Consider the following 24,471-nt stretch of genomic DNA (forward strand, 5'->3'; position numbering starts at 1 on the left):
TGTGGTGCCGCTGCATACATGATGGCCGTCACTCCTCCCCGCACACACTGGCTGCGGTGCTGCTGCATACATGATGGCCGTCACTCCTCCCTGCACATACTGGCTGCGGTGCTGCTGCATACATGATGGCCGTCACTCCTCCCCGCACATACTGGCTGCAGTGCCGCTGCATACATGATGGCCGTCACTCCTCCCTGCAGTACTGGCTGCGGTGCTGCTGCATACATGATGGCCATCACTCCCCCCCCGCACATACTGGCTGCGGTGCCGCTGCATACATGATGGCCGTCACTCCTCCCCGCACACACTGGCTGCGGTGCTGCTGCACACATGATGGCCGTCACTCCCTGCACATACTGGCTGTGGTGCCGCTGCATACATGATGGCCGTCACTCCTCCCCGCACACACTGGCTGCGGTGCTGCTGCATACATGATGGCCGTCACCCCTCCCCGCACACACTGGCTGCGGTGCTGCTGCACATATGATGGCCGTCACTCCTCCCTGCACATACTGGCTGCGGTGCTGCTGCATACATGATGGCCGTCACTCCTCCCCGCACATACTGGCTGCAGTGCCGCTGCATACATGATGGCCGTCACTCCTCCCTGCAGTACTGGCTGCGGTGCTGCTGCATACATGACGGCCATCACTCCTCCCCACACACTGGCTGCGGTGCTGCTGCATACATGATGGCCGTCACTCCTCCCCGCACACACTGGCTGCGGTGCTGCTGCATACATGATGGCCGTCACTCCTCCCCGCACACACTGGCTGCGGTGCTGCTGCATACATGATGGCCGTCACTCCTCCCCGCACACACTGGCTGCGGTGCTGCTGCACACGATGGCCGTCACTCCTCCCTGCACACACTGGCTTCGGTGCTGCTGCATACATGATGGCCGTCACTCCTCCCCGCACACACTGGCTGCGGTGCCGCTGCATACATGATGGCCGTCACTCCTCCCTGCACACACTGGCTGCGGTGCCACTGCATACATGATGGCCGTCACTCCTCCCCACACATACTGGCTGCGGTGCTGCTGCATACATGATGGCCGTCACTCCTCCCCGCACACACTGGCTGCGGTGCTGCTGCATACATGGTGGCCGTCACTCCTCCTCGCACATACTGGCTGCGATGCTGCTGCATACATGATGGCCGTCACTCCTCCCCGCACACACTGGCTGCGGTGCCGCTGCATACATGATGGCCGTCACTCCTCCCTGCACACACTGGCTGCGGTGCTGCTGCATACATGACGGCCGTCACTCCTCCCTGCACACACTGGCTGCGGTGCTGTTGCACACATGATGGCCGTCACTCCTCCCCGCACACACTGGCTGCGGTGCTGCTGCATACATGACGGCCGTCACTCCTCCCTGCACACACTGGCTGCGGTGCTGTTGCACACATGATGGCCGTCACTCCTCCCCGCACATACTGGCTGCGATGCTGCTGCATACATGATGGCCGTCACTCCTCCCTGCACACACTGGCTGCGGTGCTGCTGCATACATGATGGACGTCACTCCTCCCTGCACACACTGGCTGCGGTGCTGCTGCATACATGGTGGCCGTCACTCCTCCCTGCACACACTGGCTGCGGTGCTGCTGCATACATGATGGCCGTCACTCCTCCCCGCACATACTGGCTGCGGTGCTGCTGCATACATGATGGCTGTCACTCCTCCCTGCACACACTGGCTGCGGTGCTGCTGCATACATGATGGCCGTCACTCCTCCCTGCACACACTGGCTGCGGTGCTGCTGCATACATGATGGCCGTCACTCCTCCCTGCACACACTGGCTGCGGTGCTGCTGCATACATGTTGGCCGTCACTCCTCCCCGCACACACTTGCTGCGGTTCTGCTGCATACATGGTGGCCGTCACTCCTCCCTGCAGTACTGGCTGCGGTGCCGCTGCATACATGATGGCGTCACTCCTCCCCGCACACACTCGCTGCGGTGCTGCTGCATACATGATGGCCGTCACTCCCCCCCGCACACACTGGCTGCGGTGCTGCTGCATACATGATGGCCGTCACTCCTCCCCGCACACACTGGCTGCGGTGCTGCTGCATACATGATGGCTGTCACTCTTCCCCACACACACTCGCTGCGGTGCTGCTGCATACATGACGGCCGTCACTCCTCCCTGCACACACTGGCTGCGGTGCTGCTGCATACATGATGGCTGTCACTCCTCCCCGCACATACTGGCTGCGGTGCTGCTGCATACATGATGGCCGTCACTCCTCCCTGCACATACTGGCTGCGGTGCCGCTGCATACATGATGGCCGTCACTCCTCCCCGCACACACTGGCTGCGGTGCTGCTGCATACATGATGGCCGTCACTCCTCCCCACACACACTGGCTGCGGTGCTGCTGCATACATGACGGCCGTCACTCCTCCCCGCACACACTGGCTGCGGTGCCGCTGCATACATGATGGCCGTCACTCCTCCCTGCACACACTGGCTGCGGTGCTGCTGCACACATGATGGCGTCACTCCTCCCTGCACACACTGGCTGCAGTGCTGCTGCATACATGATGGCCGTCACTCCTCCCTGAACATACTGGCTGCGGTGCTGCTGCATACATGACGGCCGTCACTCCTCCCCGCACACACTGGCTGCGGTGCCGCTGCATACATGATGGCCGTCACTCCTCCCTGCACACACTGGCTGCGGTGCTGCTGCACACATGATGGCGTCACTCCTCCCTGCACACACTGGCTGCAGTGCTGCTGCATACATGATGGCCGTCACTCCTCCCTGAACATACTGGCTGCGGTGCTGCTGCATACATGACGGCCGTCACTCCTCCCTGCACACACTGGCTGCGGTGCTGCTGCATACATGATGGCTGTCACTCCTCCCCGCACATACTGGCTGCGGTGCTGCTGCATACATGATGGCCGTCACTCCTCCCTGCACATACTGGCTGCGGTGCCGCTGCATACATGATGGCCGTCACTCCTCCCCGCACACACTGGCTGCGGTGCTGCTGCATACATGATGGCCGTCACTCCTCCCCACACACACTGGCTGCGGTGCTGCTGCATACATGACGGCCGTCACTCCTCCCCGCACACACTGGCTGCGGTGCTGCTGCATACATGACGGCCGTCACTCCTCCCCGCACACACTGGCTGCGGTGCCGCTGCATACATGATGGCCGTCACTCCTCCCTGCACACACTGGCTGCGGTGCTGCTGCACACATGATGGCGTCACTCCTCCCTGCACACACTGGCTGCAGTGCTGCTGCATACATGATGGCCGTCACTCCTCCCTGAACATACTGGCTGCGGTGCTGCTGCATACATGACGGCCATCACTCCTCCCCGCACACACTGGCTGCGGTGCTGCTGCACACATGATGGCCGTCACTCCTCCCTGCACACACTGGCTACGGTGCCGCTGCATACATGATGGCCGTCACTCCTCCCTGCAGTACTGGCTGTGGTGCCGCTGCATACATGATGGCCGTCACTCCTCCCCACACACTGGCTGCGGTGCCGCTGCATACATGATGGCCGTCACTCCTCCCCACACACTGGCTGCGGTGCCGCTGCATACATGATCACCGTCACTCCTCCCCACACATACTGGCTGCGGTGCTGCTGCATACATGATGGCCGTCACTCCTCCCTGCATGTACTGGCTGCGGTGCTGCTGCATACATGATGGCCGTCACTCCTCCCTGCACACACTGGCTGCGGTGCTGCTGCATACATGATGGCCGTCACTCCTCCCCACACATACTGGCTGCGGTGCTGCTGCATACATGACGGCCGTCACTCCTCCCTGCAGAACTGACTGCGGTGCTGCTGCATACATGATGGCCGTCACTCCTCCCCACACATACTGGCTGCGGTGCTGCTGCACACATGATGGCCGTCACTCCTCCCCGCACACACTTTATGTGGTGTCGCTGCATACATGATGAGCTGACCGCTCAGTGTAACGAGCCGCCATCAGTACTGAACGGCTGCTGTGTTATTGCAATAGAGAAGGGCGGGGAGCGAGGAGAGAAATCATCTTGTAGTTGAACACTCATCCCGTTGCTCGTAATGCCTTTTGCTTGAGATGGAAATCGAACGATCTTTGTCTGGGGGGGGGAGCATAACTGTCAACGATGCTCGCAAGTGCGCCACCTATCGTACGATAGTTGTACTATGCCAGTATTCTTCCCAGGAGTGTGTTCAACAACTTCCCGAAGTTTCATGGTGATTGGATGAATGATGTAGTAGCGCATAAAGGACAGACAGACAGACAGACATATATTTTTATATATATGGACTAGCTGATATACCCGGCTTCGCCCGAGTTAATTTGGTACTGGTGTTTATCTGGTGTTCACACGGAAAATCTTCTGAAGTCGTGGTTACTTTAGAGATACTGAGGAAAAACATATGTTCATCATTTTGCATAGTTCTCTGCGTTACCCAGGAAACACCACGTGGAGGTAACCATGCAACGTTTCCTTTAAATAAAATGACATCAGGAAGTGAGAGAATTAATTTCATATGTAAAATTTGGACACTAATTCTTTTGCGCATAGAATTGAATAAGTTGGGACCCATTAACTTTTCCTATTTTGGACATAATCTATGCTTGTGTCAAATTTCATGTTTCTACGACATTGGGAAGCTGGAGAATTAGTGGGGAGTCAGTCAGGGCTTTCGTCCTATAGATTATTATATCATTACCAGCTTACCCGTCGTGTGTTGCTGCGAAGACAGACAGACATTCGTTTTTATAGATAGACTAGCTTACCCGTCGCGCGTTGCTGCGAAGACAGACGGACATACATTCATTTTTATATATCTAGATAGCAACCAATCACAGCGCAGCTTACATGTTACCTCAGCGGTATAATATATAACAACCAATCACAGCGCAGCTTTCATGTTACCTCGGCAGAAAGAGAAATAACCAATCACACAGCAACTTTTATTCTGCCTCAGCAATATAAAAAATAGCAACCAATCACAGCGCAGCTTTCATTTTACCTCGGCAGTATAATATATAGCAACCAATCACAGCGCAGCTTTCATGTTACCTCTGTGGTATAATATATAACAACCAATCACAGCGCAGCTTTCATGTAACCTCAGCAGTATAATATATAGCAACCAATCACAGCACAGCTTTCATGTAACCTCAGTAGTATAAGATGTAGCAACCAATCACAGCACAGCTTTCATGGTACCTCAGCAGTATAACAAATAGCAACCAATCACAGCACAGCTTTCATTTTACCTCAGCATTCTCAATATCCAGCAATTGCCTTGTGATACGTTCGGCGGATGCATCATTTTGTAGTTGAACACGCATCCCGTTACTCGTAATGCCTTTTGCTTTCGTGCTTGAGATGGAAATCAAACGATCTTTGTCTGGGGGGCATAACTGTCGACGATGCTCGCACGCGCGCCATTTATCGTAGGATAGTTGTACTATGCCTATAATCTTCCCAGGAGTGTACTCGACAACTTCCCAAAGTTTCATGGCGATCGGATGAATGGTGTAGTAATGCATAAAGGACAGACAGACAGACATTCATTTATATATATATAGATGACATCAGGAAGTGAGAGAATTGGATTCCGTACGTAAAATTTGGACGCTAATTCTTTTGCACATAGAATTGAATAATGGAGTTGGGACCCATTAGCTTTTCCTATTTATGACATATTCAATGCTCGTGCCAAATTTCAAGTTTTTATGATATCGGGAAGTGAGAGAATTAGTGGCAATGATGGAAATTCGAACGATGTACGTGGGGGGGGGGGGCGTAACTGTCGACGCTCGCACGTGCGCCATTTATCGTAGGATAGTTGTACTATGCCAGTAATCTTCCCAGGAGTGTACTCAGCAACTTCCCAAAGTTTCATGGCGATCGGATGAATGGTGTAGTAGCGCATAAAGGACAGACAGACAGACAGACATTCATTTATATATATAGACTAGCTTACCCGTCTCGCGTTGCTGCGACATCAGAAGAAAGGAAAATCAAGGAAACTCGTTCTGATAACATTGAATTTACATTGTGTCATTTTTATTTAAACTTACTCATTTTCATATGGAAAACGTTTCAAATAGAGATGAGCGAGCCTACTCGGCCACGCCCCTTTTTCGCCCGAGCGCCGCGATTTTCGAGTACATCCGTACTCGGGCGAAAAGATTCGGGGGGCGCCGTGGGTGAGTGGGGGGAGAGGGAGAGAGAGAGGGCTCCCTCCTGTTCCCCGCTGCTACCCCCCCCCCCCCCCCCCCCCCCCCCGCCGCCACACCGCCCCCTGGCGCCCCCCGAATCTTTTCACCCGAGTACGGAAGTACTCGAAAATCGCGGTGCTCGATCGAGTAATTACTCGAAACGAGTAGGTTCGCTCATCTCTAGTTTCAAAGTGTCGTTTTAATTCTATGTATTTATTCGAGTGCTTGTGGATATATGATATTTTTTGTTTTTCCGTCTGGTGTGTACACGAATAAATCCGAAGGTTTTCCGAGGCGTGAGCTGGCCACATACAGTTGTCCATGTGAGAAGCACGGATTCTCCAAATCTAGCCCACACACCTACAGCGATTGTCCTTGTGCTCTGTTGATGGTCATTGCAAAAGCGAGTCGCACCGGAAACTGTAAACGTTTGAATTCCAATGGCATATCTGTTGGGATAATTGGAATCCGTGGTAACAGGACATCTTCCCCCTTGAATTTCCCATTCAGAATTATATCTCCGATGACATTGTTCATCATCTTTTTCACCCAAGTCTTGTACCGTTGCAAAGTCTGGTGGATGGATGTTTCGGAGAAGAATGATAGGCACGCCAATTTTCAATGTTAAAACGTGCGGTGGCATACCTGGGAAATCGAGTGAATTCAAGAATTCCGTTGGGTAATTCACAGCTTCATCTTGATTCATCACAGCATCGATGGACTTATACGTTGTCGCTTCGCCTGGTATTCCGTTTTGAATGCTGAAATTGATGGCATTGACATCGTTGTTGGTAGCTGCTATTATAGCCCGTGCGCTGAGCCACTGATGATTGTTGTAATTCCACGTGATATTTGGGAACACCTTTTGGATCAATTCGTCTTTGGTTGATGTCATCTTTCCAAAGTTTGTTGGCAATGTGATACATTTAGAGATGAGCGAGTATACTCGTTTCGAGTAATTACTCGATCGAGCACTGCGATTTTCGAGTACTTCTGTACTCGGGTGAAAAGATTTGGGGGGCGCCGGGGGGCGGGGGGAAGTGTGGCGGAGTGGGGGGTAGCAGCAGGGAACAGGGGGGAGCCCTCTCTTCCCCCCCCCCCCAACTCCCCGCTGCAACCCCCCACTAATCCACGGCACCCGGTAGGCTCACTCATCTCTAGATACATTGTGTAAATCTGTCGATTGCCATCTTCCCATTTCCAATATCCAGCAATTGTTTTGCGAAGCGTTCGGCGGATGCATCATTTTGTAGTTGAACACGCATAGTGGTTTTCAAAGTCAATTTCTTAACATGTCGCCATAGAACTGATGATTTGAGACATGCATTAAGTTCATCAGCGGGTGTTGAACGTGGTATAACTGGCAGAGTTTGTCGAAAATCACCAGACAATAAAATGGGTTTTCCACCGAAGGGCTGTGCATTTCCCCTCAAATCTTGCACTGTGCCATCAAGCGCTTCCAATGCTTTTTTTGTGAGCCATTGTGCATTCGTCCCATATGATAAGTTCACAAGTTTGAAGAACTTTGCCCATTCCGGAATTTTTGGTGATATTGCATGTTGGCGTCTCAGTGGCTTTCAAATTCAAGGGCAATTTCAGTGCTGAATGTGCTGTTCGACCACCATCCAAAAGTGTTGCTGCAATTCCAGATGATGCAATTGCCGGTGCAATTTTATTCCGTGATCGTATGGTTGCCAAGATGATTGAAATGAGAAAAGTTTTGCCAGTACCTCCGGGCGCATCTATGAAGTACAATCCTCTGCTTTGATTTGTAATTGCTTTTATGATTGTGGCATATACAATGCGTTTGTTCTGGAACCAATTTTGGAAGATTCTTTTCAACAAATGTACCCAAATCATCGACATCGAAGTGTGTTTCACGTTGCAAATCACGATCATAAGCGTCATTTGCAGCTCGATTCGGGGCACACATTCCCAACCGCACCAATCCTTTGTTAGCGATTGCCAAACATATATCCTCGATCGACACTAACGCCTCATTATACACGTTTGTTGTGAATTGCATCTCCGGATTCGTTGCTCGCAAACGATGTAGGATGTCTTCACTCATGTAATTTTTGTATTTTTCCCAAAGATCTTTCGGATTGGTTGGGAAACACGTTGTCAATATTATCGCAAATAACGTGCGTATTTGCTGTGGTTGAGCAGTATTCGATGCATCGAGTGCTGTGTCCCAATGGGCATCGTTGTCAATAAGCTTTAATTGTTGGCAAGCTTCTCGATAGGTCGCACATACTTCACCATTTACTGTTCTCAGTTCTTGGAAGGATTTCGGTCCACGCATGTTAACTAACAGTAAGCGCAAGTAAAAACATTCTTGATTGTTTGGATGAACTGTATACAGGCGGCCTAACGTGTCGGACGAATATATATTGGGATGTCCTTCAACTGGTTTGCCCTGTTTACGACGTTGAAAGTTTTTTGCTGATGCATTCCATGTGTAGTATTTTGGCACTTCTGAGTAAAGTAGCGTTCCTGCGAACAAATCATGCATGCTCAATGAGAAGAAGGCAGTTAACGTTGTTTGCGGTGGCGAAGATGCTCTTGCATGTACATTTTCTGTTGTAAAACATACGCTCTGTCCATTTTCAGGATGTACTGCCAAACGAACAACTGTTGGATGACGTTCATGAATTGGAAATGAGAAAATACGCCAAACAGCTTCATTGCTACTAATGTAGCGCCCCAATTGATATCGTTCGATTTCATCGATTGGTGCAGATGCATTTTCCACTCCAAAAACTGCCCTATCACTTCCTTTATTGACATATTTGCAAATGTATTTGATCGATTTCACTGAATACTCGACATTGATGTGTGCTTTGAACGTCTTTGAGAGTAATGGTGAATATGGCACAACCCAACGATTATCGACGTCAATGTCATTGTTGCGCACTTTTAAAGCGACTAATTTGCCACCATCTTCAGTTGATCGTCGACGATATTGTGGATATCCATCATTTCCAGTGATGGTTTCGGCATGTAAGTCTCTTGGATAGCGTTTCGTGCATTTTCCATCCTTCATGCATGGAGAATAGTTGTTGATTGCGCCACATGGACCATGAAGCATGTTTTTAGTAACGACTTCGAATAAGCCTGGATCAGTGTTGAAATCTGGGATTTCTGCTGAGATGACTTCATCAATTTTGTCTGGTGTAATTTTGTTGATCAACCAAATCAAAATGTGTGCATGCGGTAATCCTCTTTTCTGCCATTCAATGGAATACAACAAACAGCGTGTCTCCCCAAAAACATGATGTTTTACAATGAAATCCATCATGGATTTCAATTTTTGTTTGAACACACGTACAATGATGTCATGGCGATCCGAAGGCAATTGTCCAGGCAACAGAAGTTCTTTAATTTCATCCCACGTTGGATTGCACGTGAATGTTATGAAAAAATCTGGACGGCCATATGCACGAACATAAGTCATTGCATATTGTGTGTATTCATGCATGTGCCGTGGGCTTCCTGTGAATGTAGCCGGCAGGATGACCATTTTTCCCAGTTCATTGGGATTGCCATCAGTAGCAATTGCATCACGTAAATGAATGTATTCTTCTGAATGCAGTTTGGTTTGATTCAATCGAATGAAGAGAAGTCGTTCGGTCTCGATTTTTGCATACATATCGACAATGTATTGATGGAACAAATGCCGACATTTCAAAATGTGATTGTCTGGGTTCTCACGAATCATCAATCGATATGAATAGTAATGGCACTGACTTTCTTATTGGTCTCCTCATGTGTTTGTGGATTTCTCATTTTGATGTTGAAATGATATCCATCTTCTCCTTGCCAGAATAAAATTGGATATTGCAATGCATCGTATGAGCGATGAGTTTCGGTGAAGATGACCATCTTTGCGATGAAGAACTATATCACGCGAGTTAAATTCTTCGCCAACTATGACGACCGCCACTTCATTAATTGTTGGTGCGTTGTATTGTCTTTCGTGTTGGCCGACTGGTGTTTTTTTTTCAGCTCTAATGACAACAATAATCATCAGCTGGCATTCGCTCGAGGGCCGTCCTGAACAGTTGAACTAATTGGTTGTGTTGCTCAAATAAATTTTGTAATGCAGCAACAATTTCTCGATTAGTGCTGGTATTGACTCGACAACGTTGATCAACTTGCTCATCGGTGGTTCCCATGAAATAAATTTGGAGAAATTTGTGATCTGAATGCAGCAGTGGTAGAAGTGATCCAGCGAGATGATAAATTTGGCCTTGGACTTTGAACGTTGGCATGTAATTATCTCGTATGATTTCTGTTGCACCAAACAATGTCATCTGGAAACATGAATTGTACTTGCATATGTTTGCCAAGAAATGTTTAGACTGGCTTGTGTCACCGGATAGCAACGCTGATAATGGTTCGGGTGGTAAATGCAATTCAGGCAATTTCACTTTTCCACCTGCGCAGCACATTCCTGGAGTTTCATTTTTGAATTTCAATGCACGGCAAAATTTGCATAAGTTGTCCATTTTTCCAATAACATAATAATAATAATAATAATAATAATCTTTATTTGTATAGCGCCAACATATTCCGCAGCGCTTACATAGACAGGGGGGAATACAGAAAGACAAAATACAAACATTATAGAACCACGGTTACATATAGTAATCAGTTGATGGAAACAATAGGGGTGAGGGTCCTGCTCCAACGAGCTTACATACTACAAGTAATGGGGTGATACAGAGGGTAAAGGGGCTGGAGATGTGCACGGTATGGCGAGGTGGAGAGTGAGCGATGCTATACACATAGACAATGGTCAGACATTTAGCCGTGTGACGGCAGAAACGGTGTGACTGCAGGAGCGGTTTATGATGGCTAGCAGGGATTGCAGTCAGTAGGTCAGGGAGCATGTTATCAGGCGGAGTACAGAGAGGTTTGTTTAGGGAATGCGGTATGCCTCCCTGAAGAGGTGCGTTTTTAGAGCACGCCTGAAGTTCTGCGAGTCCTGGATTGCTCGGGTAGCCTTTGGTAGTGCGTTCCAGAGGACCGGTGCTGCTCTGGAGAAGTCTTGGAGGCGGGAATGAGAAGTTCGAATTAAAGGGGCGCTCAAAACTTAGATGATGACTGTAATCATAATCAGCATTGTAATGGAATGCAGCAAGATTCAAATCAGCATGCAGTGTCTGTCTGGATCGAACATTGCGTTCTCGATTGGTTCCCAGTCTTGCTGTCCGTTGGTCAACTGTGTCATTCGAGCGGGCTTGAGCAGTGCTTGATCGATCGGTTTCCAATCTGGATTCTTGTTGCTCTCCTGTTTCATTCGAGCGGGCTTGAACAGTGCATAATCGATCGGTTTCCAATCTGGATTCTCGTTGCTCTCCTGGTTCATTCGAGCGGGCTTGAACAGTGCTTGATCGATCGGTTTCCAATCTGGATTCTCGTTGCTCTCCTGTTTCATTCGAGCGGGCTTGAACAGTGCGTAATCGATCGGTTTTAAATCTGGATTCTCGTTGCTTGTTCGTTTGAGAAGAACGGGTTGAGCAGTTTGTATTCGAACAGCTTCTAATCTTGCTTACCGTTGTTTGTCTGTTTCTGAAGCTCGTAATGCCTTTTTCTTTCGTGCTTGAGTTGTAGATTGACCAATCGATTTTCGTTTGGGGGCATAACTGTCGACGATGATCACAAATTTGCTGGAAAAAAAGAATAAATAAATGAAAAAATGCAGTATTCGAAAGATTATAAGAATTCAAATCGATTAAACAATGAAAAAAACGCGTGTTAATGTATTGAGTGAGAGTGGCAATTGGATGTTTACAATAAATAAAAATTATTCCACGTAGCAACCAATCACAGCGCAGCTTTCATTTTACCTCATCAGTATAAGAAATAGCAACCAATCACAGTGCAGCTTTCATGTTACCTCAGCAGTATAAAAAATAGCAACCAATCACAGCTCAGCTTTTATTATACCTCAGCCATATAAGAAATAACCAATCACAGCGCAGCTTTCATTTTACCTCATCAGTATAAGAAATAGCAACCAATCACAGCACAGCTTTTGTTACCTCAGCAGTATAAGAAATAGCAACCAATCCAGGGTCCTGTGGTATAGCATCACTCTCGAACCCCTTTCCTCTTCGGGTTCGAGAGTGGAAAGGTTCTCCTTATACCGTGGGTCGAGCAGTGTGTACACCCAGTAATCCGTAGTGGCCAGAATGCGTGTAACGCGACGGTCACGAGAAAGGCATCCTAACATGAAGTCAGCCATGTGTGCCAGGGTACCTGTACGCAACACATGGCTGTCCTCACTAGGAAGATCACTTTCAGGATCCTCCTCCTCCTCAGGCCATACACGCTGAAAGGATGACAGGCAAGCAGCATGGGTACCCTCAGCAGTGGGCCAAGCTGTCTCTTCCCCCTCCTCCTCATGCTCCTCCTCCTCCTCCTCAACGCGCTGAGATATAGACAGGAGGGTGCTCTGACTATCCAGCGACATACTGTCTTCCCCCACCTCTGTTTCCGAGCGCAAAGCGTCTACCTTTATGCTTTGCAGGGAACTTCTCAAGAGGCATAGCAGAGGAATGGTGACGCTAATGATTGCAGCATCGCCGCTCAGCATCTGGGTAGACTCCTCAAAGTTTCCAAGGACCTGGCAGATGTCTGCCAACCAGGCCCACTCTTCTGTAAAGAATTGAGGGGGCTGACTCCCACTGCGCAACCCATGTTGGAGTTGGTATTCCACTATAGCTCTACGCTGCTCATAGAGCCTGGCCAACATGTGGAGCGTAGAGTTCCACCGTGTGGGCACGTCGCACAGCAGTCGGTGCACTGGCAGATGAAACCGATGTTGCAGGGTGCCCTTCACAGATATAGATAAAATTAGTAATGTTTATTAATTCATTTTAAAAGACATGGGTTTACCCTGACATGAACACACATAAATCAAAACGAAACAAAAAAGGAAAAAACCAAAGGAAACCCTGGTTTAGATTTGTAAGAAGGGAGTTCAGTACTCTATATAGAGGTGAGTATATTTATCCCTTAAGGTATATGTAGGGATAGTCCAAGGGGAATGGTACACAAACAATTTTGTTGAGTGATAGATAATATCAGATACGTTGAGTCTAGATACGCAGTTCATACTGGAATCTTTCTCAAACAAAGTGTATGTATGCCTTTGGACGTTTGAAGACAGACCATCGGTCTGGTCATATAGGCATATACTGAATCTCCAAAAATACCACAATAATTTATAGAGTTATTGTTTCGGGGTCTGGTTTTATAGTGCATGTAGATATTTAACCATAACCCCCAGAAACAAGCTCTTTGTACCTTGGTAGTGTTATAACCACCAGAAAATACCAAAAAATGGCCCTAGCGTGCGGTTAGTAGGGATCCACAAGTTTACCGCTTGCCATACTGCCATGAAATGATATTTAAGAGATTTTAATTCATGCTCATAAATGGGCTCAGATGGACTCGACGCGTTTCCCTATCCGAATTTTTGGATAGTTCCTCAGGAGCAAAGGTACGTATACCGTCAATGCAACTTTAGTCCTCTTACTGTGGACCAATCAACACCAGGGTTGGTAAAAGAAAGATTAACTTAATAGACAAACTGGTTTTATGGCGGATTTACAATTTTACCACCTGTTTCTAGAAAATACCGTAAGATACGGTTATAGAAAAACTCTCATTACTCTCAAATGGACGCACATGGCATATCCGCAAAAGACTGTCAAATAGACTGGTATCCAGATGTCATATAGGATCAGTCATTGGGTGAGATAAACCCAAACCAGATAACCTTCAGTATATGTCAGTTGCTCAATAGGAGGTTAATACCGTCTGAGCAGACAATGACATAAAGCTGGTTATTCAGGGGTTAATTAAAGCTCAGCGCTCAATCCTTTGCATTAGACCTGTGAGAGGTTGCATAAGCAAAACCCCCACAGGTGAATGATTAGCATTCAGTCCCACGGTGATATGGCTGTGTATCTGTCACTCAAACAGCCAGAGTAAATACTCCTTCTATCACTCTATGGTCGCTCACAGAAATTAGAGAAAAGGAAAAGATATTCCCAATTGGCTGTTGCCAGGATTAGAACTCAATGGAGCAAAATTGCAAGGAGAGCCTAAGCAAAGAAGACAACACCACCCCTAAAAAGATTGCCCCATCTACAGTCAGATGGGGTCCGGGTGTGTGGTCAGAGTAAAGAGAGTAAGGGATCGCCTGCGGCTCTGATGGTGACATAGCCGGCCGCTCACCATCAGAGCCGCAGGCGATCCCTTACTCTCTTTACTCTGACCACACACCCGGACCCCATCTGACTGTAGATGGGGCAATCTTTTAGGGGTGTTGTTGTCTTCTTTGCTTAGGCTCTCCTTGCAATTTTGCTCCATTGAGTTCTAATCCTGGCAACAGCCAATTGGGAATATCTTTTCCTTTTCTCTAATTTCTGTGAGCGACCATAGAGTGATAGAAGGAGTATTTACTCTGGCTGTTTGAGTGACAGATACACAGCCATATCACCGTGGGACTGAATGCTAATCATTCACCTGTGGGGGTTTGCTTATGCAACCTCTCACAGGTCTAATGCAAAGGATTGAGCGCTGAGCTTTAATTAACCCCTGAATAACCAGCTTTATGTCATTGTCTGCTCAGACGGTATTAACCTCCTATTGAGCAACTGACATATACTGAAGGTTATCTGGTTTGGGTTTATCTCACCCAATGACTGATCCTATATGACATCTGGATACCAGTCTATTTGACAGTCTTTTGCGGATATGCCATGTGCGTCCATTTGAGAGTAATGAGAGTTTTTCTATAACCGTATCTTACGGTATTTTCTAGAAACAGGTGGTAAAATTGTAAATCCACCATAAAACCAGTTTGTCTATTAAGTTAATCTTTCTTTTACCAACCCTGGTGTTGATTGGTCCACAGTAAGAGGACTAAAGTTGCATTGACGGTATACGTACCTTTGCTCCTGAGGAACTATCCAAAAATTCGGATAGGGAAACGCGTCGAGTCCATCTGAGCCCATTTATGAGCATGAATTAAAATCTCTTAAATATCATTTCATGGCAGTATGGCAAGCGGTAAACTTGTGGATCCCTACTAACCGCACGCTAGGGCCATTTTTTGGTATTTTCTGGTGGTTATAACACTACCAAGGTACAAAGAGCTTGTTTCTGGGGGTTATGGTTAAATATCTACATGCACTATAAAACCAGACCCCGAAACAATAACTCTATAAATTATTGTGGTATTTTTGGAGATTCAGTATATGCCTATATGACCAGACCGATGGTCTGTCTTCAAACGTCCAAAGGCATACATACACTTTGTTTGAGAAAGATTCCAGTACGAACTGCGTATCTAGACTCAACGTATCTGATATTATCTATCACTCAACAAAATTGTTTGTGTACCATTCCCCTTGGACTATCCCTACATATACCTTAAGGGATAAATATACTCACCTCTATATAGAGTACTGAACTCCCTTCTTACAAATCTAAACCAGGGTTTCCTTTGGTTTTTTCCTTTTTTGTTTCGTTTTGATTTATGTGTGTTCATGTCAGGGTAAACCCATGTCTTTTAAAATGAATTAATAAACATTACTAATTTTATCTATATCTGTGAAGGGTTTCTAAAGAAATTACATATAGATTCTCATACCACTGTGATTCGATGTTGCAGGGTGGCAGCGTCCGTGTGGGACTTGCGAAAATGTGCGCAGAGCCGGCGCACCTTTCCGAGCAGGTCTGACAAGCGTGGGTAGCTTTTCAGAAAGCGCTGAACCACCAAATTAAACACATGGGCCAGGCATGGCACGTGCGTGAGGCTGCCGAGCTGCAGAGCCGCCACCAGGTTACGGCCGTTGTCACACACGACCATGCCCGGTTGGAGGCTCAGCGGCGCAAGCCAGCGGTCGGTCTGCTCTGTCAGACCCTGCAGCAGTTCGTGGGCCGTGTGCCTCTTATCTCCTAAGCTGAGTAGTTTCAGCACGGCCTGCTGACGCTTGCCCACCGCTGTGCTGCCACGCCGCGCGACACCGACTGCTGCTGCTGACACATCTTGATTGCGAGACAGAGGTTGCGGAGGAGGAGGAGGAGGGTGGTTTAGTGGAGGAAGCATACACTGCCGCTGATACCACCACCGAGCTGGGGCCCGCAATTCTGGGGGTGGGTAGGACGTGAGCGGTCCCAGGCTCTGACTCTGTCCCAGCCTCCACTAAATTCACCCAATGTGCCGTCAGGGAGATATAATGGCCCTGCCCGCCTGTGCTTGTCCACGTGTCCGTTGTTAAGTGGACCTTGGCAGTAACCGCGTTGGTGAGGGCGCGTACAATGTTGCGGGAGACGTGGTCGTGCAGGGCTGGGACGGCACATCGGGAAAAGTAGTGGCGACTGGGAACTGAGTAGCGCAGGGCCGCCGCCGCCATCATACCTTTGAAAGCCTCCGTTTCCACAACCCTATACGGCAGCATCTCCAGGCTGATAAATTTGGCTATGTACACGTTTAACGCTTGAGCGTGCGGGTGCGCTCCAACACTTGCGCTAGCGACGGCTGGACGGTGCGCTGAGAGACATTGGTGGATGGGGCCGAGGACAGCGGAGGTGAGGGTGTGGGTGCAGGCCGGTAGTGCCTGTGTCCTGAGAGGGGGGTTGGATCTCAGTGGCAGGTTGGGGCACAGGGGGAGAGGCAGCGGTGCAAACCGGAGGCGGTAAACGGCCTTCGTCCCACCTTGTGGGGTGCTTGGCTATCATATGTCTGCGCATGCTGGTGGTGGTGAGGCTGGTGGTGGTGGCTCCCCGGCTGATCTTGGCACGACACAGGTTGCACACCACTGTTCGTCGGTCGTCTGCACTCTCAGTGAAAAACTGCCAAACCTTTGAGCACCTCGGCCTCTGCAGGGTGGCATGGCGCGAGGGGGCGCTTTGGGAAACAGTTGGTGGATTATTTGGTCTGGCCCTGCCTCTACCCCTGGCCACCGCACTGCCTCTTCCAACCTGCCCTGCTGCTGCCCTTGCTTCCCCCTCTGAAGACCGGTCCTCAGTAGGCGTAGCAAACCAGGTGGGGTCAGTCACCTCATCGTCCTGCTGCTCTTCCTCCGAATCCTCTGTGCGCTCCTCCCTTGGACTTACTCCAATTACCACTACCTGAGTGATAGACAACCGTGTCTCATCGTCATCGTCCTCCTCACCCACTGAAAGCTCTTGAGACACTTGCCGGAAGTCCCCAGCCTCATCCCCCGGGAACTTTCCAAAGGTTGGGCATCGGTCACGACAAACTCCTCCAGTGGGAGAGGATTCGGAACCATTGCTGCCCATTCTGGGCAGGGGCCCGAGAACAGTTCCTGGGAGTCTGCCTGCTCCTCAGAATGTGTCATTGTAATGGAGTGAGGAGGCTGGAAGGAAGGAGGAGCAGCAGCCAGAGGATTCAGAGTTGCAGCAGTGGACGGCGCAGAACTCTGTGTGGTCGATAGATTGCTGGATGCACTTTCTGCCATCCACGACAGGACCTGCTCACACTGCTCATTTTCTATTAAAGGTCTACCGCGTGGACCCATTAATTGTGAGATGAATGTGGGGACGCCAGAAACGTGCCTCTCTCCTAATCCCGCAGCAGTCGGCTGCGATACACCTGGATCAGGAGCTCGGCCTGTGCCCACACCCTGACTTGGGCCTCCGCGTCCTCGACCACGTCCTCTAGGCCTACCCCTACCCCTCAGCATGGTGTATTACCAGTAGTGCAAAAACAGAACGCTGTAATTAAATGTGCCGCTTATTGGCCTGTGGTTGGAGGCTGACTTCGCTTACGAACGCACAGCAGAGCCAGGAAAGAATTTTGCGCAAGCCTGCTGTAACACTTAGCTGGCTGCGTATGAATTAGGACAACTACCCCCAGCAGAGACGCAGTACACTGAGGACGGTCACAGACAGCCTAAATAGAATTTTTTTCCAAAATTTTTTTGGAAAAGACCACTGCCTATATAGACTGTATATGTCTTCTGTCCCTGCCTCACCACTACTGGCCCTGGACTATGTAAAATTACTGCAGGACGCAATGCTCTGGACGCAATGCTCTGCACGGCCGATATACAAAAAAAAAAAAGTGCAACACTGCAAAAAGCAGCCTCAACAGTACTGCACACGGTCAGATGTGGCCCTAAGAAGGACCGTTGGGGTTCTTGAAGCCTAAAATAACTCCTAACACTCTCCCTATAGCAACTCCAGCAAGACAGCACTTTCCCTGAACTATGTCAGAATGCATCTGTGGCGAGCCGCGGGAGGGGCCGATTTATATACTCGGGTGACACCTGATCTCGCCAGCCACTGGCGGGGGGTGGTATAGGGCTTGAACGTCGCAGGGGGAAGTTGTAATGCCTTCCCTGTCTTTCTATTGGCCAGAAAAGCGCGCTAACGTCTCAGAGATGAAAGTGAAAGTAACTCGAACATCGCATGGTGCTCGCCTCTAGTAACGAGCATCTCGAACACGCTAATACTCGAACGAGCATCAAGCTCGGACGAGTACGTTTGCTCATCTCTAATAGCAACCAATCACAGCACAGCTTTTATGTTACCTCAGCAGTATAAGAAATAGCAACCAATCACAGCACAGCTTTTATGTTACCTCAGCGGTGTAATATATAGCAACCAATCACAGCACAGCTTTCATTTTACCTCAGCATTCTCAATATCCAGCAATTGTCTTGCGAAACGTTCGGCGGTGCATCATTTTGTAGTTGAACACTCATCCCGTTGCTCGTTATGCCTTTTGCTTTTGTGCTTGAGATGGAAATCAAACGATCTTTGTCTGGGGGGCATAACTGTCGACGACGCTCGCACGCGCGCCACCTATCATAGGATAGTTGTACTATGCCAGTAAACTTCCCAGGAGTGTACTCGACAACTTCCCAAAGTTTCATGGTGATTAGATGAATGGTATAGTAGCGCATAAAGGACAAACAGACAGACAGACATTCCTTTTTATATATATATATAGATGACATCAGGAAGCGGGAGAATTCGATTCCGTACGTAAAATTTGGACGCTAATTATTTTGCGCTTAGAATTGAATAATCGAGTTGGGACCTGTTAACTTTTCCTATTTATGACATAATCAATGCTCGTGCCAAATTTCAAGTTTCTATGACATTGGGGAGCGAGAATATTAGATTCTGTACGTAAAATTTGGACGCTAATTTTTTGGCGCTTTGAATTGAATAATCGAGTTGGGACCCATTAACTTTTCCTATTTTTAACATAATCAATGCTCGTGCCAAATTTCACGTTTCTATGACATTGGGAGGTGAGAGAATTAGATTCCGTACGTAAAATTTGGACGCTAATTATTTTGCGCTTAGAATTGAATAATCGAGTTGGGACCCATTAAATTTTCCTATTTATGACATAATCAATGCTCGTGCCAAATTTCAAGTTTCTATGACTTTGGAAAGTGAGAGAATTAAATTCCGTACGTAAAATTTGAACTCTAATTCTTTGGCGCTTAAAATTGAATAATCGAGTTGGGACCCATTAATTTTTCCTATTTATGACATAATCAATGCCCGTGCCAAATTTCATATTTCTACAATATCGGGAAGTGAGAGAATTAGTGGCCATGATGGAAATCGAACGATCTACGTGGGGGTGGGCGTAACTGTCGACGACGCTCGCACGCGCGCCATTTATCGTAGGATAGTTTTACTATGCCTATAATCTTCCCAGGAGTGTACTCAACAACTTCCCAAAGTTTCATGGCGATCGGATGAATGGTGTAGTAGCGCATAAAGGACAAACAGACACGCACACAGACAGACACACAGACAGACACGCATACATTCAATTTTATATATATAGACTAGCTGACCCGTCGCGCGTTGCTGCGAAGACAGACAGACATACATTCGTTTTTATATATCTAGATAACAACCAATCACAGCGCAGCTTTCATGTTACCTCAGTGGTATAATATATAACAACCAATCACAGTGCAGCTTTCATGTTACCTCAGCAGTAAGAGAAATAACAACCAATCACAGCGCAACTTTTATTCTGCCTCAGCAATATAAAAAATAGCAACCAATCACAGCGCAGCTTTCATGTTACCTCAGTGGTATAATATATAACAACCAATCACAGCGCAGCTTTCATGCAACCTCAGTAGTATAAGAAGTAGCCACCAATCACAGCACAGCTTTCATGTTACCTCAGCAGTATAAGAAGTAGCCACCAATCACAGCACAGCTTTCATTTTACCTCAGCAGTATAAGAAATAGCAACCAATCACAGCACAGCTTTCATGTTACCTCAGCAGTATAAGAAATAGCAACCAATCACAGCACAGCTTTCATTTTACCTCAGCAGTATAATATATAGCAACCAATCACAGCACAGCTTTCATGTTACCTCAGCATTCTCAATATCCAGCAATTGTCTTGCGAAACGTTCGGCGGATGCATCATTTTCTGGTTGAACACTCATCCCGTTGCTCGTAATGCCTTTTTTTCTTTCGTGCTTCAGATGGAAATCAAACGATCTTTGTCTGGGGGGCATAACTGTGGACGATGCTCGCACGCGCGCCACCTATCGTAGGATAGATGTACTATGCCAGTAATCTTCCCAGGAGTGTACTCAGCAACTTCCCAAAGTCTCATAGCAATTGGATGAATGGTGTAGTAGCGCATAAAGGACAGACAGACAGACAGACATTCATTTATATATATCAGGAAGTGAGAGAATTAGATTCCGTACGTAAAATTTGGACGCTGATTCTTTTGTGCATAGAATTGAATAATCGATTTGGGACCCATTAGCTTTTCCTATTCATGACATATTCAATGCCCGTGCCAAATTTCAAGTTTATATGTGAGAAAATTACATTCCGTACGTAAAATTTGGACGCTAATTCTTTGGCGCATAGAATTGAATAATCGAGTTGGGACCCCTTATCGTTTCCTATTTATGACATATTCAATGCCCGTGCTAAATTTCAAGTTTCTATGACATTGGGAAGCGAGAAAATTAGATTCCGTACGTAAAATTTGGACGCTAATTCTTTGGCGCTTAGAATTGAATAATCGAGTTGGGACCCATTAGCTTTTCCTATTTATGACATAATCAATACTCGTGCCAAATTTCATGTTTCTGCGACATTGGGAAGTGAGAGAATTAGTGGCAGTGATGGAAATCAAACGATCTACGTGGGGGGGGGGGGCGTAACTGTCGACGACGCTCGCACACGCGCCATTTATCGTAGGAGAGTTGTACTATGCCAGTAATCTTCCCAGGAGTGTACTCAACAACTTCCCAAAGTTTCATGGCGATCGGATTAATGGTGTAGTAGCGCATAAAGGACAAACAGACAGACAGACAGACAGACAGACAGACAGACAGACACGCATACATTCAATTTTATATATATAGATAACAACCAATCACAGCGCAGCTTTCATGTTTCGTCAGCAGTATAATCTATAACAACCAATCACAGCGCAGTTTTCGTGTTAACTTAGCAGTATAAGAAATGGCAACCAATCAAAGCGCAGCTTTCATGTAGCCTCATTAGTATAAGTAGCAACCAATCACAGCGCAGCTTTCATGTTATCTCAGCAGTATAAGAAATAGCAACCAATCACATCGCAGCTTTCATGTTTCATGTCTCTTAGATTCATCAGGATTTGGTTCTTCGTGCGTCCAGATGTCATACACAGGTAATTTTCTGCCCTCTTGCACACTCCATATTGTCTCTCCACCATGTAGACAGAAGTATAGTCCCTCCTCCCCCCCCCCCCCCGTCCCCCCCGCCCCCCGTCCTTTCTGTAGTCCGGCACTGCTAGGTGATGTGTGAGTATCAAGTATAAAGGAGAGGATCCCGCAGAAGATCCCAGTACATAAACCATCAGATGTCACCAGGTGTAGGACTGACAACGGGGTCTGGTGGGGGGATGTCACCATGTGTAGAGCTAAAACGGGGTCTGGTGGGGGGATGTCACCAATCAATTAGTACAGACATCGCAGCTTCTGGACCTCCACAGTTGGCCATGTTACTTGGCAGATGGAAGCCATCTGGTGTGTGCGGTGACGCCATACTCAGGTAGACCTCGTAAACTGACAGAATGTGGACAACGAAGCCTTGTACGAGCTGTGAGGACATTACATACATCGGCTGCCCCAGCATGTGTACGAGCGGCGGCACACAACATTACAGCAGGGAATGCACAGCGGCGCCTGAGATGGTGCTTGGAACGACGGATTGTAATTGAGTAGAAGCAAGTGTTGTGGATGAATCACAGGCCAGCATCTTCCGATTGGATGGCGGCACTTGGGTGTGTCGGTTGCCTGGAGAGCGGTTTCTACGTGACTGCATCGTGTCAACAGTGAAGTTTGGAGGAGGTTCTGATATGGTGTGTGGAAAGCCGGGGGGGGGGGGGGGGGGTTTGCAGAGAAGGACGAGGGCCATTGGTTATAGTGAAGTCCATCCTCACCACCAGTGGGCTCAGAGACATTCCGGACAATGTGGCATCACCTCCCCTGTGGTGATGCTTTGGTACAGCTCCGTGTCTCCACCAACGTGATGGAGCACCACGTCATACGGCACGCGGTGTGGGGAGCCGAACGTCCACAGACTTCAATGGCCGCCCAAAGTCTGGACCTCAATCCCATCGAGCGGGAGAAACTAGAACACCGTATCTGTGCACTCAACAAACCCATCATCCCCCGAATCACTATCTGAAGCTTCCTCTACACATCTATTGGGATCTGGTGGCAAGCGGCCATGGAGGATTACTGCAGTCATTGAGGGTAAAGACGGCCAACACCAGATGGAAAAATAAGAATAATCTCCAATTTCATCCCCTTTGTGTCCTACTAGATGCCAACATTGTGTACTTATATGTACAACTGCTTCATATGACTATACATGTTCCTCTGCTGTGGTCCTCATTCTGGTGCCCAGTTGTTAATATGGGGATCCCATGAGTGTATATTTTTTAGTTCTGGACCCCCTGTAGCCTACAGGTATACTTGGGGATGCTTTTAGTATGTCAGGTTTGGGGGTGGGTCAGGTCCATAGCAACAAATATAAGACCAGCTGCCTGTTTTTTCTGAAGTCCATTCTGTAGGGTCTACAATACATCCAGGAGATCATACTGACTGTCCAGTAATTGATGTCTTCTCACCTGCCAGCTACAATCTGGATTCCAAGAGTCTGGATTTTTTGAATAACCCAAAGCAGAGCAATTAGGAGCTGAAAAATATACATCTTATAGAGGAATGCCCATCTGATAAAGTAACACAAAGGTTTCCATGAAAGAGAGTAAATCGGAGATGTCCACGTGATAGAGGAAGCGGGAGATGTCCACGTGATAGAGGAACCGGGAGATGTTCTTCTCATAAGGCAGGCATAAAGAAACTAAGACTTTTTTCTTCACCTAAACTGACCAAAACAGTAGAAGGCTCTTCCATGTGAGGAGAGACCAGAAACTGTTTCTCCGGAAGGGACAATGTTGACCGGTGTGGTGACATAGAATGTCTCATAGATACATTATGTGTGAGCACCACCTGTATAGCACTGATGGCACAGTATGAGGTGACCTAATGGGACATTCACATACTCGGAATGGCGCATATCCATACACTGTAGTAACCGGGTGTATGATCATGACTTCCGAGTCTTCTCCTGTCCTCTCGATTTACTGTACCATGACTGCTCTGGTTTACAATACTACTCATTTAGTCTCTCGTCTTCTTTCAGATACCACTTCATCGCAGAGCAAAGCCCCTGAAGATGAGCCTCCAAGTTACAATCTTATTGCACCGTACGCCCCTCCGGATACAAGTGCTCCATCTGCTCCACCCGATTGTCAAATAGACAGCGCATTACTGAAAGGTGTCCCTCCTGGCTTGGAGCATCTCCTGCAGGTAAGACACCTTCTCAATGGAAAGTGACACTTTTATGTTCAAGACGCGTTACTCAACGACTGACCTCCAACCTTCACCTACTCAGTAATGTCTATCATCTGTTACATGTCCCAAGATGTCACTTGTCCAGTGTTTTGTATGTTCTTAACATCCAACTGTTCACAATAGCCCTGAATTTACAGATGTAGAATATTGGAGGCTATGAGTAGTCCATCAATGTCCCTCAAGTTTTTGTAGTAAAAAAACTGAATTTCTCTGCCTCCCTTGCCTGTCCTCTCTGCCTGTTGCCTTTTTGTCCTCTCCGCCTGTCCTTTTGAGTCGCT

General features: G+C 47.8%; 1 protein-coding gene and 1 pseudogene across 3 annotated transcripts in view; one reads left to right on the plus strand and one right to left on the minus strand.

The window, feature by feature from the left end:
* Positions 1-24,471, plus strand: part of LOC136613054 (phospholipid scramblase 3-like) — a 40,981-nt gene that overhangs the window by 7,600 nt on the left and 8,910 nt on the right. For all 3 annotated transcript variants that reach the window (XM_066593877.1, XM_066593878.1, XM_066593876.1), the window contains exons 2-3: positions 21,895-21,939; positions 23,982-24,148. In XM_066593877.1, coding sequence (XP_066449974.1) covers positions 21,927-21,939; positions 23,982-24,148 — 180 coding nt within the window. In that variant the 5' untranslated portion in view covers positions 21,895-21,926. The remainder of the gene's footprint in view (positions 1-21,894; positions 21,940-23,981; positions 24,149-24,471) is intronic.
* LOC136610381 (uncharacterized) lies at positions 7,383-9,877 on the minus strand (annotated as a pseudogene).

This window comes from Eleutherodactylus coqui, chromosome 2 (assembly GCF_035609145.1).
Source record: "Eleutherodactylus coqui strain aEleCoq1 chromosome 2, aEleCoq1.hap1, whole genome shotgun sequence".
Taxonomy (NCBI): domain Eukaryota; kingdom Metazoa; phylum Chordata; class Amphibia; order Anura; family Eleutherodactylidae; genus Eleutherodactylus; species Eleutherodactylus coqui.